Source organism: Gymnodraco acuticeps, unplaced genomic scaffold, assembly GCF_902827175.1.
Source record: "Gymnodraco acuticeps unplaced genomic scaffold, fGymAcu1.1, whole genome shotgun sequence".
Lineage (NCBI taxonomy): Eukaryota > Metazoa > Chordata > Actinopteri > Perciformes > Bathydraconidae > Gymnodraco > Gymnodraco acuticeps.
Window position 1 is genome coordinate 3198123 of NW_022992222.1, and position 17889 is coordinate 3216011.

Consider the following 17889-nt stretch of genomic DNA (forward strand, 5'->3'; position numbering starts at 1 on the left):
AGCGTTTCGGGGAGCTTGTTTCTGTGTGACACGGGCGCTCAACGGAGCGTAGTTCCAGCGTCGAGTGAAGACGTCGCCCGTGGGGGTCACGGACCGCGATTGACGACGGCTAACGGCAGTCCCATTCGCACGTACGGCGTGAGGCCTATGTGTTTGTGCATCGGAGGACAGCGTTTCAGCTGGGATTTTGTGACAGCGGACATTTCTTTTCCCCTCCTCGGAGCGGATTTTTTGTGTGCTCATGGACTCTTACGGAGCGTCCACACTACAGCTTCAAAAAAAGCTTGGAGCTGGGCGTGTCTGAAGCTTGGGGATGTTATTCAAGCAACACGACCAACAACCAATCACATGAATCTCCCGCCCCCGACATACAAAGCAAAAACACCCGGGGATTTTATGGGAGCAATATATATATAAACTCCCCAAACAGGCGAAAACCTACCAGTTTCACCCACTGTCTCTGCCACCTCCCTCCATGCCTGGTTCCTCCGGTTTGTATCCCGGTAGGTGAAGAGGGTCTGGTCATACAAAACCGGGTGATTCGCTACGGCGATAATTAGTTTCTCCTTCATCTTTTTTTGAAATATAGAAATGAACGGCGGGATATCTCTCCCAGCTTAGACGCGGTTTGATTGGCTACGGCTTGAGCTGTCAGATTTTCCGAAACGGGATTTGATTGGCTGGCGCTGGCTATTCCGGCGTCTCCGCCGTCAATCAATCAATCAATGTTTATTTATATAGCCCAATATCACAAATGTTACATTTGTCTCAGTGGACTTTACAGTTTGTACAAAATATCAGTATGACAATACGACACCCTCTGTCCTTAGACCCTCACATCGTACAAGGAAAAACTTCCGAAGAAAACCCACAGTTTAAAGGGAAAAATGGGAGAAACCTCAGGGAGAGCAACAGAGGAGGGATCCCTCTCCCAGGATGGACAGACGTGCAATAGATGCCGTGTGTAAATTGAAAAGATAATACATTTGCAACATAGGTAGTCCAAATGTTTGGAAATGCATGTGTGTATAATAGGAAGATGAATCCACGAGGATATCCATCCAGGACCTATGATCCAGGACCACAGCCACGACTCAAGATCCAGGACAGAGGAGCGCAGGATCATCCATGACTCCGGATCCCGGCGTATACAGACACCAAAAAGAAAGACATTTGGGGAAGCTGGGTTAATCGGAACATGAGAGTACACAGGTATAGACAGAGAAAAGGAAGAAGTAAGATGTCCCCCGACAAACTAAGCCTATATCAGCAAAACTAGGGGCTGAATCTAATCAGCCCTAACTATAAGCTTTATCAAAAAGGAAGGTCTTAAGCGCACTCTTAAAAACGGATAGGGTGTCTGCCGCCCGAACACAAACTGGAAGCTGATTCCACAAATGTGGAGCTTGATAAGAAAAGGCTCTGGCTCCCATTGTACTTTTAGAGACTCTAGGAACAACCAACAACCCTGCATTCTTGGAACGCAATGCCCTTGTAGGACAGTAGGGTATAATAAGTTCTTTAAGGTAAGATGGCGCCTGCCCATTAAGGGCTTTGTAGGCGAGAAGAAGAATTTTAAATTCTATCCTGTGTTCTATAGGGAGCCAGTGTAAGGCAGCCAGAACAGGAGTAATGTGGTCCCTTTTCCTAACTCTGGTTAGTACACGAGCTGCAGCATTTTGAATCAGCTGAAGCGACTTGACTGACTTCTTGGTACACCCTGATAATAAAGAGTTACAATAATCCAGCCTTGAAGTAACAAATGCATGGACTAGTTTCTCTGCATCGTTTTGAGGCAAGATATGTCTGATTTTTGCAATGTTACGTAGATGGAAGTAGGCGGTCCTTGAAATTGATTTTATGTGGGCGTTAAAGGATAAATCCTGATCAAATATAACACCAAGATTCCTTACAGTCTCACTGGAGGCCAAATTAATGCCATCCATGGTTAATATATCCTTAGATAATTTGTTTCGTAGATTCTTCGGGCCAAGTACAATAACTTCAGTTTTGGTCGTGTTTAACATCAAAAAGTTTAAGGTCATCCACGTTTTTAAGTCCTTAAGGCAGTCTTGAATTTTATTTAGATGATTAATTTCATCAGGCTTGATTGATAAATATAGTTGAGTATCATCCGCATAACAATGAAAATGTACAGAATGATTCCTTATAATATTGCCTAACGGAAGCATATATAATGTGAACAAAATAGGTCCGAGCACTGAGCCCTGTGGCACTCCATGGCTAACTTTGGTTTGCGTGGAAGATTCATCGTTGACACGTACAAACTGAGAGCGTTCAGATAGATAGGACCTAAACCAGTCTAAAGCAGTTCCCTGTATGCCAACTAAGTGCTCTAGTCAGAAGTCAGAAGTTGAACATTGTTCAACTTCTGACGCCTGAGACGCCGGAGACGGACCGCTCTGCTACCCACAATTCAGTTCGGCGAAAAAAAGCGGCAACGTGACGTCACCCCATTCAAAGTGAATGGGCAGATTGAAGCTGTCGACGCTGTCGACGCTGCAGACGCTGTAGTGTGGACGGGCCGTTAGTGGACGTTAAGAATAGGCGTTTGGTTGATGCCTTAACGTTTTCTTCCCTCGTGTGCACACTTGGCAGCGCGACGGGCTGTCAGGCTCGCTGTCAGGTGCAGACACGTTTCTCAGACTGTTGGCCGAGTTTCCAGACCTGTCGCTACCCACCTTCTCTGCGCTTACCACTAAGCATGGCGTGGAACACCACGTCACTACCGGGGGGCCTCCTGTCTACGCCAGGGCCCGGCGGTTGAACCCTAAGCTGGCTGTAGCGAGGGCGGAGTTCGCAACCATGGAGCGCCTGGGCATTGTCCGCCGCTCCGACAGTCCTTGGGCTTCCCCCCTGCACGTCGTTCCCAAATCGAACGGCGGGTTCCGCCCGTGCGGGGATTACCGCCGACTCAACGACGCCACTACGCCTGACCGCTATCCGGTGCCGCACATTCAGGACTTTTCGGCGCATCTGGCCGGTACGGAGGTGTTTTCCAAGGTGGACCTGGTGCGTGGATACCACCAGGTGCCCATGCACCCCCTGGACATTCCCAAGACAGCAGTGATAATGCCTTTTGGACTTTTTGAGTTCCTGCGGATGCCTTTTGGACTCAAGAATGCCGCTCAGACGTTCCAGCGCCTGATGGATTCGGTGCTGCGGGACCTGCCGTTTGTGTTTGTTTACCTCAACGACATACTCGTCGCCAGCGCTTCAGTGCAGGAGCACCTGTCCCACCTCCGAGCCCTTTTCACACGGCTCAACGAACACGGATTAATCATCAATCCTGCAAAGTGCCAGTTCGGGGTGTCGGACATCGATTTCCTGGGGCACCGCGTCACCAAGGGCGGTGCGACACCTCTGCCAGCGAAGGTGGAGGCTGTTGCAGCGTTTCCTCGCCCGCTCACAGCCCGGTCGCTCCGTGAGTTTCTGGGGATGGTGACTTTCTACCACCGTTTCATCGCCCGGGCCGCACACATCATGCGGCCGCTGTATGAAGCGTTGAAAGGCAAGACCCCTGTCCAGGAGATCGACTGGACAGCAGAGGCGGACGGCGCTTTTGCTGAGGTCAAGACCGCGTTGGCTCAGGCGGCTTTGCTGGCACACCCATCATCTACGGCTCCCATCTCCATCACCACGGACGTGTCAGACTACGCGGTCGGCGCAGTGCACGAGCAGTGGGTGGAGGGCGCTTGGCAGCCGCTCGCCTTTTTCAGCCGCCAGCTGACACCTAGAGAACGCAAATACAGCGCCTTTGACCGGGAGCTCCTCGGACTTTATTTGGCCGTGCGGCACTTCCGTTTCATGCTGGAAGGCCGTGAATTTACGGCGTTTGTCAACCACAAGCCGCTCACCTTCGCCATGTAAAAAGTGGCGGAGCCTTGGTCGGCACGTCAGCAGCGGCAGCTGTCCTACATATCGGAGTTCACTACGGACATTAAGCACGTGGCTGGCAAGTCGAACCTGGTTGCTGATTGCCTCTCCAGGGTCGTCATCGGTGCCGTCCAGTTGGGCCTGGACTATACTCGCATGGCGGAAGACCAGGTCACAGATCCCGGCGTCCAGGTCCTGAAGGTGGAGAGCGCGGGGCTGCGCTTGGAGGACGTGGTGTTCGGCGACGCGGGCATTACTCTCCTGTGTGACGTCTCTACGGGCCTGGCGCGGCCTGTCGTCCCTGCCAGCTGGAGGCGTCCTGTGTTCGAGGCTGTGCACGGCCTGTCACACCCCGGCGTTAAACCTTCGGTGCGTTTGGTAGCGGCGAAGTTCGTATGGCAAGGACTGAAAAGGGACGTGAGGACTTGGGCCAGGGAGTGCGTGGCTTGTCAACGCGCTAAGGTGCACCGCCACACGAAGGCCCCGTTGGAGCGTTTCCTGGTGCCTGAGAGGAGGTTTGATCACGTCAACATTGACCTGGTTGGTCTGTTGCCTTCCTCTCAGGGGTTTTCCTACCTCCTCACCATGGTGGACAGAACGACCCGTTGGCCGGAGGCGGTTCCGCTCGTTTCGACATCAGCCGCAGACGTTGCCCGGGCCTTCATTGCAACGTGGGTGTGTTGTTTTGGCACCCCGTCAGACATTTCCTCAGACAGGGGCTCTCAGTTCACGTCCGAGCTCTGGAACGCTGTGGCAGGCGGTTTGGGGGTTAAGCTGCACAGGACTACCGCTTACCACCCTCAGGCTAACGGCCTCTGCGAGCGCTTTCATCGCTCCATGAAGGCGGCCCTCAAGGCCGGCCTTACGGACGGTAACTGGGTCGACAAGCTGCCCTGGGTGATGCTGGGCCTGAGGACCGCACCTAAGGAAGATCTGCAGTGTTCTACAGCGGAGATGGTCTACGGTCAGCCGCTGAGAGTTCCGGGGGATTTCCTCGGCTCCCTGATCGGCGTCGGCCCATCGGGCTTTCCTGCGTGACGCCGCTGAGGCCTTTGCTCCGATCCCTACTACTCAGCACGGTACTCAGGTGTCCCAGGTTCCCGCAGAGCTCCGCTCGGCGGAGCACGTGTTCATCCGGCACGATGCGCACAGAGGTCCCCTGCAGCCCCCTTATGATGGGCCTTTCCGGGTCTTGGAGCACGGGGACAAGCACCTGGTGGTCGACCTGGGTGGCAAGGCCGAGCACGTCTCGGTGGACCGGGTGAAGGCTGCTCACCTGGACTTGGACCAGCCTGTGGTGCTGGCTCGACCTCCGCGACGGGGCCGCCCCCCGGCCTCGTCCCCTGTCACGGATTTAAGACCTGTTGTTCCGGTCCCTCCCCTTCCGGGGGCCGCACAGGCGGGAGTCACTTTTCCGACTCCCGTGCTCAGGAGTCGTGGGGCTCGGCGTGTCGTTCCTCCCCGCCATGCTGATTTTGTTTATGTGTGAATTCTGGGGGGGCTTGTGTGGTGACACGTTATTGGACATAATTCACCTTGCTTATTGTGTTGCCACACGGACCCTTTAGTGGGGAACACCTGTAGCTTTAGCTGCCATTCCTGCTAGCTCATCAGGCAGAGCAGTGCATGTGTTAACCTCTCTGAAAGTAATGGATAATAAAGATTGGAACTCCATTCTTAATACACCGCCTCCGACTCTCTTTTCACGGCACTACAGTAGTATATAAAACCATGCTCGTACAACCTATAGAAATGCAAAACCGCATCATTTATGAGAAAACATTTCATAACATTAACAGAACATATTCGAGGTGGTTTTAAATAACATATCCGTATTTAGGCTATTTATTTCTCCAAGTTATGTTTTTGTGTGCACTGAGGAGTTTCAAACAGGCGTTTGTTTAATCATTTTAAGATTCGCTTTAATCAATGTTTGAAAATGAATTCTTCATATGATAAATGAGAGGTAACATTTTGTTTATGGTATTATTTCCACATATTTCTCTCCATTCTTCCTTCTGCCAACGGTGTCGCAGTTTCTCGTCTCTCCCGTTGTTGTGCTTAGTGCGCACGCATGGGTTAGAGTTTGCGTGGAGGACCGCACATTTTCCCGTCAAGTTAGTATTTTATAAATCGCAAACATTGCGTAGAAACTAGCGTACGCCATCTTTTGAGCGTATATCCCTTTATAAATGAGGCCCCTGATCACCTAATGATAAATGCGCCACACCTAATCGCCGGCCATTCAGCCACAGCTCTCTCTGTACAAATCAAACTGTAGACGGTGTGAAAGCGCCTATTGTTTTAAATAATGGTCGGAATGTGAGCCAGAGAACTCTAAACAAAAATGTTCAATCAATAAAATAACATCTTATCTTAATAATATCTTCATATTAATAATAAATCATACAGTATGTGTCCGAAAGGGAGCAGGAGGAAGCAAACACCAAACAAACATTACAAAAAATATACTGCATATTAAAGCAAACGATTGTAAAGGTAAAAGTATGAGCATAACAAATAAAGAAGTGTAAACATTTACATTATAATTATGATTATTTAATATATAAAGACTATTGAATTACAAGATTAGATATACTTTATTTGATCTAAAATATTGATGTTTCTTTGTTATACTGTAATAGCCTGTGAAAACCATAACAAATATGTGTTCAAATGCTCTTCAAAACACAACTGAAGTACTGAAAGTCCATGAAACTTGTCTTTCTGTATTTGTGAATGAAGCCCCATCTCATGGTTAAATCCTGAAATTGAAAATCTGGCAACGCCCTCTTGGAAAATAGTCGGAGGGCTTAACATTCCCAGCCGCTGGGATCCGTTGGGTCTTTGGCAGGAAGCTGTTGGCTGGAGTCTGTTCTAGAGTGCTACATCTGTAGCTTAATGATTCACATGGTTTAATACGCTGCCAACACATCAACATATACAATATGTGTTTAAACCTGGATACTTTTTTTTGACATGACAGCCGATATAGCTGACATCTAGAAAATGTACTTTGACAAGCAAAAAACGTTTTTTTGTAAAAATGTTTACTTACCAGACCACAATGAGTATCTCTCTTTCACAGGCAATTACAAAAGGGTGGAGCTTGCTAATTTCTGGTCACTTGATTACAACTATCAGGCGTTGCCTGGTTACAGGGGGTGGTTCAATTTACCCACTGGCTCAATTTACCCCCTTCTCCCCTACGACCTTATCACTCAGTAAATGATATTAGGTCATAAGGAATTCAAAATAAGAGGTTGGCAAGGTGAGATACTAAGTCAAAAAATGGTGGTAGGCTAATTCCTAATGACATGGTAAAAAAAGTCAAACCAATGAGAAGGGTCCTTTTTTTTAAGATGTTATGTCATACATTTTAAAGAGTCATAATTACTTACCATTTTTTCTTCCTCGTGTAAGAAATGGGCTTCCATATACCATACTTTTCTCTTTGAGGCGCAGAGAGTGGGGGACAGAAAGGGAAATCGAAATTCTGTTTATCACTATCCCAAGAAAAAAGATTATCGGGACAGTGATTAGCCATTCTTGGGATCACCAAATATATATCAAATATATGAGGGAAAAAAACGACATAATATAGTCTGTCGAATTATTCAAAAAAAGACAGTATATATATTAGAAGATTAATTAATCAAAAGAATTCCTTCAAGTTTAATATTCCAATATCTATCAGAGAATTAGGTTGTAATGTTGAGAATAAATTAAACTTCTACCCCTTATGAGTTTCCATCCTACACCACACATAGGCCTACTGTAGGCCTTTATCAGGACGGCAGACCTGCAACAAACAAAACTGGGAGTGTTTCTCCACCTGAAGATCCTCTGAGTCGGATGGAAATCACAATGTGCAAGCGTAATTATTGGTAATACAGTATGATGCGTTTGTGGACTGGTGGCCCTCAGACATCAATAAATGAAATCTTAGCGTGGAAGCTTTCCCTGAAATGAAACACTGCTTTCTGGGATATTTCCGCTTGCTGCGGCTGAGTCAGGGAGTTTGAAAGAGACATTGTGTTATTTAATCACAACAAATGACTACTTCTTAGTTTGCAAAGAAAACTGAGAGCATTTAATAAACTGCACTGCACAGTAAGTTCATCAGTTTTTCTTCATCACATGAAATGCTATAATACGAGCCCCATATCCCTATGGCACAGGGATGTCCAAACTTTTGGATCCACACAACATACGAAGGGCTGGGCCACTCACTCGTTAAGTTAGCTAAATCAATCAAACGTATAGGTACATTATTCTTTATAATTGAAAATGCTTTAAGAAAAAAACAGCTTACATCACAGCTTTCCATTAACAGGGTTTTATTATTTTCATTTTGTTACAAAAAGTGTTTTCAGCTCATCCCTTAAAATAGAAGCCTCAGATTGCTTATAATAAGGGGAAATAGGAAGGGTACATTTCAAGCTTGTTATGCAAATAAGTTATTGGGCTTTTTTTGATCAACTAAGATTTCTTAGAAAATTACAATATAAGTCAAGCATACTCGTTTGGGCCATATTCCATTATACTTTTAGAAATAACTGAGGGCCATTTCATAATAGACAGGAGGACGCAGTTGGCCCCCAGGCCGTAGTTTGGACACCCCTGCCTATACACACTTCTCTGATCCGTATTGTGTGCTATTGAGTAGGCTACATACTACATACAGCTGTAACCTGTACAGATTGATCTTCTACCCTTCTTTCCTGCGTCAATCATTGACTACTTGGATAAATCAATGAGATCTCGACCAATTTGTTCATTGTGAGTGAATATGATTGTGCTGAGTAAGCAATTAAAATGAAACTGATTTGAGTCTTGTGAAGCCACTGTGAAACTAGCAAAGCATTAAATGGCTACAAATAGGCTAATCATCATGAAACATATTGAAACAACAGCAAACTGCTGTTCTGGTTGAGGCCGCACAATGTTTTGGTAGGATCTTACTTTTAGAACATCAAACACTTGGGAAGTCTTTCCCATGATATATTTAGGGAATACTATACTGTGAAATTGTTCAGAGTTGTATTAACATACTTTTAAAATGATTTTTGAATAACAAACTATGATATATGATGCAAATACTTTTCATGACATACTGTGCTAAGATTTGTTTCTTCAGGACTTTTGAATGGTTTATTTATTGTGATTTTGTTATCGACATTTATGCCATAGCTACTATAATATGACTACACTATCACTTTTTTTCTTCGACTTCTCTAATTATGTTTTTCAAAATACTATACTGTGACCTTAATAAAACAAGATATACTTTGAGTTATTACATATTTTTTATTGCCATTCTTTTACTTTTTAATCTACATTTCTTTACATGCTATATGCAATTGACAACAAATGTAGAGTGGTTAAAAATCATAGTAGGGAAGGGTAAGTGAAATATTGGGGGGTGGGTGTCCCTAGGCTTCTAACAGCACACTTTCTATGTGTTCCCGTGTAGAAGACACCTGGCTGTCCTTGACCACGGATATTGCTGACGGAGACGTTCACTTATAAAGAATGAAGCAATGAACTAAATCAGAGTGCAATACTGTTTGACTTTGTGCCTGAAAGAAGGACGGAGGAGGAGGTACCGAGGCTTACAAGGTGACGTACCCCTGAGTGCTGACAGGATGTTTTCAAAAGGGCTGAAGCTACTTATCAATTTTCTGACAGCTGCAAAACATTATCATTTTGTAATCATCAGCGGGCAGTAGAGATAATCTCACTAAAGATCAGTTGGATTGAGATGAAGGTTTCTAAAGTGTTGACACTGTGGAGGGCAACTTGTATATTTGGTCTGTTTTTATTGACTGACACATTCTTATCTGTGGAAGAGGCATCAGATAAAACACAGATCCATATGTGATGCCGATGAAGGTAACTGCGGCAAAAAGCAGCGCATCAGACCACAGCACCATGCATTCAACAAAAATGTGAAATATAACAGCTACACAGAAGAAATACAAACCCAAGCACATAACTTTATTGACCTTTTTATTTTTTTCAATGCTCATCATGGGATGAATTGTGAATTCAGCAACTTGAAAGGATTTTTATTGACGTATACATTGATTAAGGACTAATTACACTGATGACTCAGCAAAAGAGAAGCCTCTTGTTGGATTATGCAATTATGCAATTAAAACTAAATACAACAGAGACAAGAAAAAGACACGTGGATCAATAGCAGATGAGAACTGAAATGGAGACAGGCATTTATGGACAAAGGACTTGAACAACTACAGAATGCTGCATCATGTCTTTTTGGTGCGCACACAATCAGAGTTTTGTAAACTCGCCGTAAATACAAGAATGTGACATAGACTATTTGAGAGTATGGACAATTTAACCCAAATGCAATGCAAAGTTTAAAGCCATTAAATGCATTATCAAATTGTAACAGACTAAGACTATGTCAGATGATTAGATTGATACAACTCCCCTTTCTGACAATAACTGTGCATAGCTGGAGCTAGCACCCTGTTAGCTTTGCTATGCTCAGCCAGCATCCGGCAAAAATATTTAGCCACATTAACCTATAAAGTTTACTAACTGACATGTATTTTATTTATTTGAACTTAATATATTTTATTAATCTGATCTATTGTGCTGATTAACAGGGGAAATATGCCAGACTATTTCCTGGCAAGGGCCAGTTACTACCTGGAGTGTCCGCTGGCCAAGAAATATGCTGGTAGTTGGATTTCCAACCCAGTCTCACAAAAAAACGTGTAGTAACTACGTTGGTCCACAACTTGGGACGTAGCATTTCTACAAAAACGCCTATGAAATTGTAAGATCCTTACGTTTTTTTTCACCATTCATTTCCAATGGCTATGTCACGTGATCTTCAAATTTCTCCCTGCAGAAAAAAAAAACATGGACGACATTTGTTATATTCTCGGTGGTAAATGCCTATTTTAAGGTTAGTTTGGCCATTCAAATGCGTTTTGATGTCATTTGATGCGAGAAATATGAGTTGTTATTTCAGATTATGTGTGCAGTGGATGTACATGATCTTTAGTTTGCTAGTTATTACGAAGATTACTTCAGGAAGTTGTGTCCATACAACATTTTCATTGTTACCAAGGTGGTTGCTAGGGACGCTGCTATCGATATTATTTCTGTTATGTTGTGTAACTGTTTAATGGTGTTATATTTATTGCTACCCCCTTCCCCGTCAATGTATAGTGTTGGTCCACAGCGCAAACGTATTAGTTTAACAAAATCTGCATCTAAAATTGTGTCATAGAAACGTTATTTCCCCCTGTGCAATTCTCCAACCCAGTCTCACATCTCACATCTCACACCATATCGTCATAAACAAATACCGGAAACAGACCGAAAACATTTTTTCAAAATAAAATAATACTTTATTCCGAGTGTGCTTGCTTTTCTCTTTGAAAGTCATCACATAACGGCATTGTAATACACGGTTCGGCTGCATTAAATATTACATATCTGCCGTAGTTCTCTAGATGGATCATAAATATATCAGCCATTAAACAGCATCTTACATTTCTTTTCACACAATACGTCTCCTTGCAGTATCAACACTAATTCGGCTGACTTTTATATTTGATCCAATTGGTAGATAGGCTGTATTTACACCATAAAGGTGCACAGCTGATATAAAGGGACACCTAGTGGTTAAAGCATGTTATTGAATTTCATTATTTTATTATTAGATATTAATAGGATCCCTATAAAGTATATTCATTACTCGTTATTCTCTACTAATAGTTAATTAAAGACTGTATATAATGACTATTTTGCACATCCCTTTCAAGATTTCAAGATTTTCTAAGGTTTATTGACATATCATATAGGCCTACACAACTACGGTGTAGTTATGCAATGAATGAAAAACTTGGGTCGCAGGTTCCTCAACAGTGCATTACAACACATCTATCAATATGTGTGTATACCTATGTTAACTATGTTGAAGCACTTATTTTAACTGATATTATACATTATACTCTTATAAGATGTATGTAGATAGTATAAGAAATGTGCAGAATAGGACAGTTTAATGGTGGAGGTATACACAGGTACACTTGTAATGCACTGTTGAGGAACCTGCGACCCAAGTTTTTCATCTCCGACCTTGTCAGGTATTGAACATTCAATAAATAAAGAACATAGAATTATATAAAACACAGAATTTGTGTGATTATACTAAATGATTTACAAATAAACACCACTGCATATTTACAACTGTTACACATGCTGATGTAACGCAAATGTTTCCAACTTGGGATCAATAAAGTATATCTTATCTTAAGATGATCGATGGCTACTGCCAGATTTGCAAAATGTGCCTCTGAACCTTGACAAGTGCATGTTTCAGGCTCATCAATTAACAACAGGAGGGGTCACAGACATAAGACCAGCTGTTAAATAAAGCTCTTCTGACCTTAGCTGGCATGTGGGTATATATTAATGCTGCCCATTATGGGCATAAGCTATTTTCACCCATTTATTAATTATATGTTTTAAATTTGAGTGTTTCTATCCCCTTAACCTCCAGGGATGTACACAGTTTAATACTATGTGGACCCGTTCAAATCCAGTTTTGGACAGTCTGCCGTGGTTCCATCCCATTTCAAGTGCTGTTCAAAAATAACATATCTATGCCACAATTTTAGATGCGGATTTTGTTACACTAATATGTTTGCGCTGTGGACCAACACTATACATTGACGGGGAAGGGGGTAGCAATAAAGATAACACCATTAAACAGTTACGCAACATAACAGAAATAATATCGATAGCAGCGTCCCAAGCAACCACCTTGGTAACAATGAAAACGTTGAATGGACACAATTTCCTGAAGTAATCTTCGTAATAACTAGCAAACTAAAGATCATGTACATCCACTGCACACATAATCTGAAATAACAACTCATATTTCTCGCATCAAATGACATCAAAACGCATTTGAATGGCCAAACTAACCTTAAAATAGGCATTTACCACCGAGAATAAAACGAATGTCGGCCATGTTTTTTTTTCTGCAGGGAGACATTTGAAGATCACTTGACATAGACGCCAGCCATTGGAAATGAATGGTGAAAAAAACCGTAGGGATCTTACAATTTCAGAGGCGTTTTTATAGAAATACTACGTCCCAAGTTGTGGACCAACGTAGTTATTACACGTTTTTTTGTGAGACTGGGTTGAGATTTCTTACGTTTGGACAAAGCTTCAGCCATTTTCACCTGTTTCTAATCTTATTAGGCTTAAAATAGGGTGACAGGCTAGTGGTGCCAGTTACATTTTTTCAGATCAGTTCCTTTGACGAGACTGTACATTTTTTTTAAATGTTATGCCTGAAATAAACTCTGTAGTTTTAATACAAGCTTAAGGTATTTTACAGTTTTTTCCTACAATAGAAATACCTTGAATCAATAACCCCCCCTCCCACCCTTTTTTTCTATCAAGTGCTAAATATGGCTTTTAAACCTCAGCACACTGAACACTATAGCTCACATTAGGCTTAAAAGCAATGACACAATGTCATGTGACTGTGGTGTCATTTGTGAAGATTATCAGGCTGAACAGCACGTGTACGTTTCATTAACTTTGTTAGAGAGCTCACAATATTGCAAAAATTCAATGGAAAATTCCAATGTTTTTTCAGGGAGGGAACTAGTGTGATGCTAATCTCCCGGGTTGGCCTAATAAAAAATGTCATCTCTTATTTACTGTACATGGTTGGGAAGTTCAAATGTTGTATCAATCTTTTTATTTAACTGAAAACAAGAAAATGATTAAGCAAAAATCCCAAAATGTCAAAAACGTCCTTTGTCCATGAAGATATTTGCCACTACACAAGAAAAACACTTGCTTGACCTTTGAATTCTAAGCCATTTATCACAGTAAAATCCCTCTGCTAATCTCTTTTCCTTGGCCAAACGTATTAACGGACCCCTGACTGAGTGCCACAGACCCAACTTAAGACTCACTGCTTGGTAACACTCCTGTACTTGCTGTAGAGGGTTCAGCTTTAGCTTCTATCAGTTTTTGCCTCTCATAGAACTTGGAGAATTTATTGAAGATGTTGGTAATGGGCAGAGCCACGATCAGCAGCCCACAGAGGATGCACACGGATCCTACCAGCTTCCCAGCTGGTGTAACAGGGAAAGTGTCCCCGTAGCCCACTGTAGTCATGCTAATGGTGGCCCACCACCAGCCAATAGGCATAGTCTGCAGCTCTGACTCTTGAGATTCATTCTCCACATAGTAAATGAGAGCAGAAAACATTGAAATGCCCACAGACAAGAAAAGCACCAGCTGCCCTACTTCACTGGAGCTGTTTCGCAGTGTAGCGCCGAGAGAGCGAAGGCCCGATGAGTGGCGAGCCAGTTTTAGGATGCGAAACACTCGCATCAACCTAAAGATCTGCACCACTTTTCCAACATTCTCGAGGTCTGTGTTCTCACTATCAGCCAGTAAATCACAAGCTAAAGTGAAATAGAAGGGCATAATTGACATTAGGTCGATGATATTGAGAGGGCTGCACAAGAACTTCCTGGCTGACGGTGCAACAGCCAGACGAAGAAGAAACTCTCCAGAGAAGAACAGAACACAGAGGTTCTCAAAGAAATTCAGAATGGGGTTTTCAATCTCCCTCTCATTGTGATCCACTTGATTGAAGTCCGGCATGCTGTGGACGCACATGGCAACAATTGAGACAATGACCGCACTCAGGGATGCTACAGCCATCACTTTGGCTGAAGTAGAGTAGGCTGGATCCTCAAGTCGAATCCAGATATTCCTGCGAACATCAGCACACCAGGAGCCTTCAAACATTTCTATGTCATCCTTCAAAACTGACAGCTCCTCAATAGATGAGCCTGAACTTTGCAACTCATCACTTCTCTGATCCCAGCTCTTATCTTCAGCAAGCTGCATCAGTTCATAGAATTTGTTGCTGCAGCAGTAGTCCAGGTGGCGCTCCTTGATGCCCCAATACTCAATCTCTTGGACGAACGACACCACGCACAACCCTTCCACCAGATGGATTTTGCCTGTGAGGTAAAAGTTGATAACGTAGCAGAAGAAACGCGGATTGCGGTCAAAGTAGTACTCCATTTCCGAGGGAGTGAAGTCATCGCAGAGCTCCAGGACTGCTTCTTTGGTGCTGCAACACAGGAGGCGACCCAAACGTGTCTGTGGGAATCGATTCAGAACGCCGTGCTTCATTCGCTGTTTGAAACCACCAACATTGACATTAATAAAGCAATCATCGGGGCTGTGCGGATGAAGGATTTGTCCGTACATCCTGACCAAGATTTTAGGTGGCAGTCGACTATTCTCGGTGACAATCTCAGGGGCTTAGCTGCCGGCAGACGAAGACAGTGTAACTAGAGAACCTTACACTTTCTTCGATGTCATTTGATCACATTGATGTATTACAGCAGAGCGTCAAGCATCAAGTTGCATCTGGGTTTCTGTTGCACCCTGTAATGGAAGGTTAAACATCACTTGGCATTTGAGTTACAAAAGATTAAAAGTTTCCAAAAAATGAAATACACTAGTTACACTTAAGTAGCATGACTTTATATGAAACTTTTTTGCAAGCAATGATCAACATTTATTCAAATTTTTACGTTAGTTGTGTAAAATGCATAGACTATAACTTAACATAACAATTGGTGAGCTCAATTATATGTTTTTTTTTCTCTACCAATGGCTCAGAATACACTAGTGTTGACCATATTTGAACATAACTACGTCAACATCTTACATAACGTCAAATTGGTATCCGGTCAACAGTTATCAATACCAGCTGTCATTCCTGCTTGCAGCCCTGAAGCCAGTATCACTTTTGTATTGTGTTACGAACGATAGCTTCAAATTACAGGGAAATGGCAAACCAAGGTCAGATTTGGCGTTTCTGCAGCATTAAAAGTAGTTTATAGACTCTAGAAAAAAAATCAACGGAGAGACATGAAAAGTAAAATAGTAAAGTGAAAGAAAACCGGAAAGAAATTCAAGGAAATTGGATTTTACGCACAAAATAATCAAAAAACGGTGCACAAGTAAATACAAATAATGTCAACGGTTAAACAAGGGAGTTATTTAAAGTGTTTAACATCTCTGCACAAACTTAAAACTGGAGGAAATATAACAGCATCTCACCTGAGTTCCGATGCTGTCCTGCGGCTGCTTCACTTGGAGTCCGGTGTGACCGTGTTGTTCTCCGCCGTGTTGTGGTGGAGAGTACAGCGCAGAGCGGAAACGGGACATCGATCACAGCTGGCACATTATTCCTCACTATCAGGCTGTTTTACACTACTTTAAACTTTAATGTGTCATGTACTACCGGAATCCAGGGCGCGTCTGCTCATTTAAGGTGTGCCACATTTATCACTGTTAATATTTTATGATTATTTTGGCCGAGTGCTCACTTCATTCTTTGAGGGCTACCTCTTTTTTTTTCATTTTGTTGTGAATAGTTTCTAGGTCATTTGGGCTTTGCTGTGCTGTGACATTTTGTCTTAAAAAACGTGACACTTTTTTGTAAAATAAAAGTAAAACTATTAGTTAACATCCGAGGTAGTACATTCGATGTTTGCAAATCTTATGTGCAAAAGAAACAATCCCCACAGAGTAATAGTCAATGGATCACTTGTGCACTGTTAAGAACTTTTTTAGCACTGTTTAGCACTTGTTTCCACTTTTGTTAGCACGTCTTCATGGCCTTCACCATTTGTCAGATAATTCATTTTAATATGTAAAATGTAAAAAAATTGCTCAAACTAATAAGAAAACCCCCCATAAAACATTTGTCGTAACATTTCAAATGCTAGGGATAAAACAGTAACGCCAGTGTCATTTAAAAAATCATTGGGGCCCACACAAGATTGAGTATTTATTACATTATTATACTGTATGTCAACAATAAGATCCCCTTCTGCGAGGCACTCCAAATAAAGGAAATCATCTTAAATTTAGTTGAACAGAGGACGGAGTCAGATGAGAATAATTCAACCTTAAATAAGTACTGCTTTATGAAGTCTCGGCCTGCTACTCACTAATGCCGTTTGCTGACAGTAGATGGCAGAAGGAGATTCTATCAGAGGCAGATCACCATGGGTCCCTGACATCATGATACCTAACAGAAAGAGCCACTTCAGTGCAGTTCACACTGATGGAGCCATGCAGTCATTTTCCCTGATTTTATGAACATTTTGTCTATGTAGACGTTTGTACCCCTTTTGTGCTAGTTAAAACAATTCATCTTCACGCTAAGAAATCATAATTGGACTGTTTTAAAGTAAATCGGACCTTTAGAACTATTTTGAAATTCATTCTGAAACAACTTTTTTTGTACCTTCTTCCATATGAAAAATATACTTTTTTTTACTGTTTCGAAAAAAGCATTGCTACACAGCCCTTTTAGCCTGCTATACAACTACTTGCTGAGTGAGAAGATATGTTCAGTACTTACATAGTGCAAAAAAGCAATTATTGTTGTGAAACCTAAACACCTGTTGCCCTTTTGCGTCACAGCCAGGACAAAATGAATGCAAGACAACAGATACAAATTGGCCACTGCCATCGCTGAATGTCACCTTCTTTGCCGATAGGCTGATGGCCGTCAACAATAGGATATAGGTCAATAAATCAGAGCATCCCTTATAATTACCATGCAATCAATGTCCGGGTCAAATCTTTTAAAAAGCATTTAAATTCAGGAAATCATTTTAGTCTCAAAAAGCAATATAAGACTAAAAACTTGCACACTGGCAAATGGCTTTTCCTTTTAAACCATGTGCTCATTATCTACCATACTGACCTCTGAAGAATGAAGGGCATATCCCACTTAAAGTAGTGAAACTAGTGGTCTTAACTAGTTTCCAATTGGACTAGTTAGTTTCACTGGTTTGAAAGTGTTTTGTCCTTTGCATTACAACCTTTACATCATCATGTACAGTGATCAAGAACGCAACATGACGTAAAAAA

General features: G+C 42.7%; 1 protein-coding gene across 1 annotated transcript; it reads right to left on the reverse strand.

Annotated features, from left to right (window-relative positions):
- Positions 1 to 13872: 13872 nt before the first annotated feature.
- On the reverse strand, positions 13873 to 15201 carry LOC117539716 (potassium voltage-gated channel subfamily S member 3-like). Its single transcript, XM_034205979.1, has one exon. The coding sequence runs from the start codon at positions 15199 to 15201 to the stop codon at positions 13873 to 13875; it is 1329 nt and encodes a 442-aa protein (XP_034061870.1).
- Positions 15202 to 17889: the final 2688 nt, after the last annotated feature.

Excerpts from the sequence above, each read along its gene's own strand:
- LOC117539716 (XM_034205979.1), bottom strand. The coding sequence starts at position 15,201 with ATGTACGGACAAATCCTTCATCCGCACAGCCCCGATGATTGCTTTATT.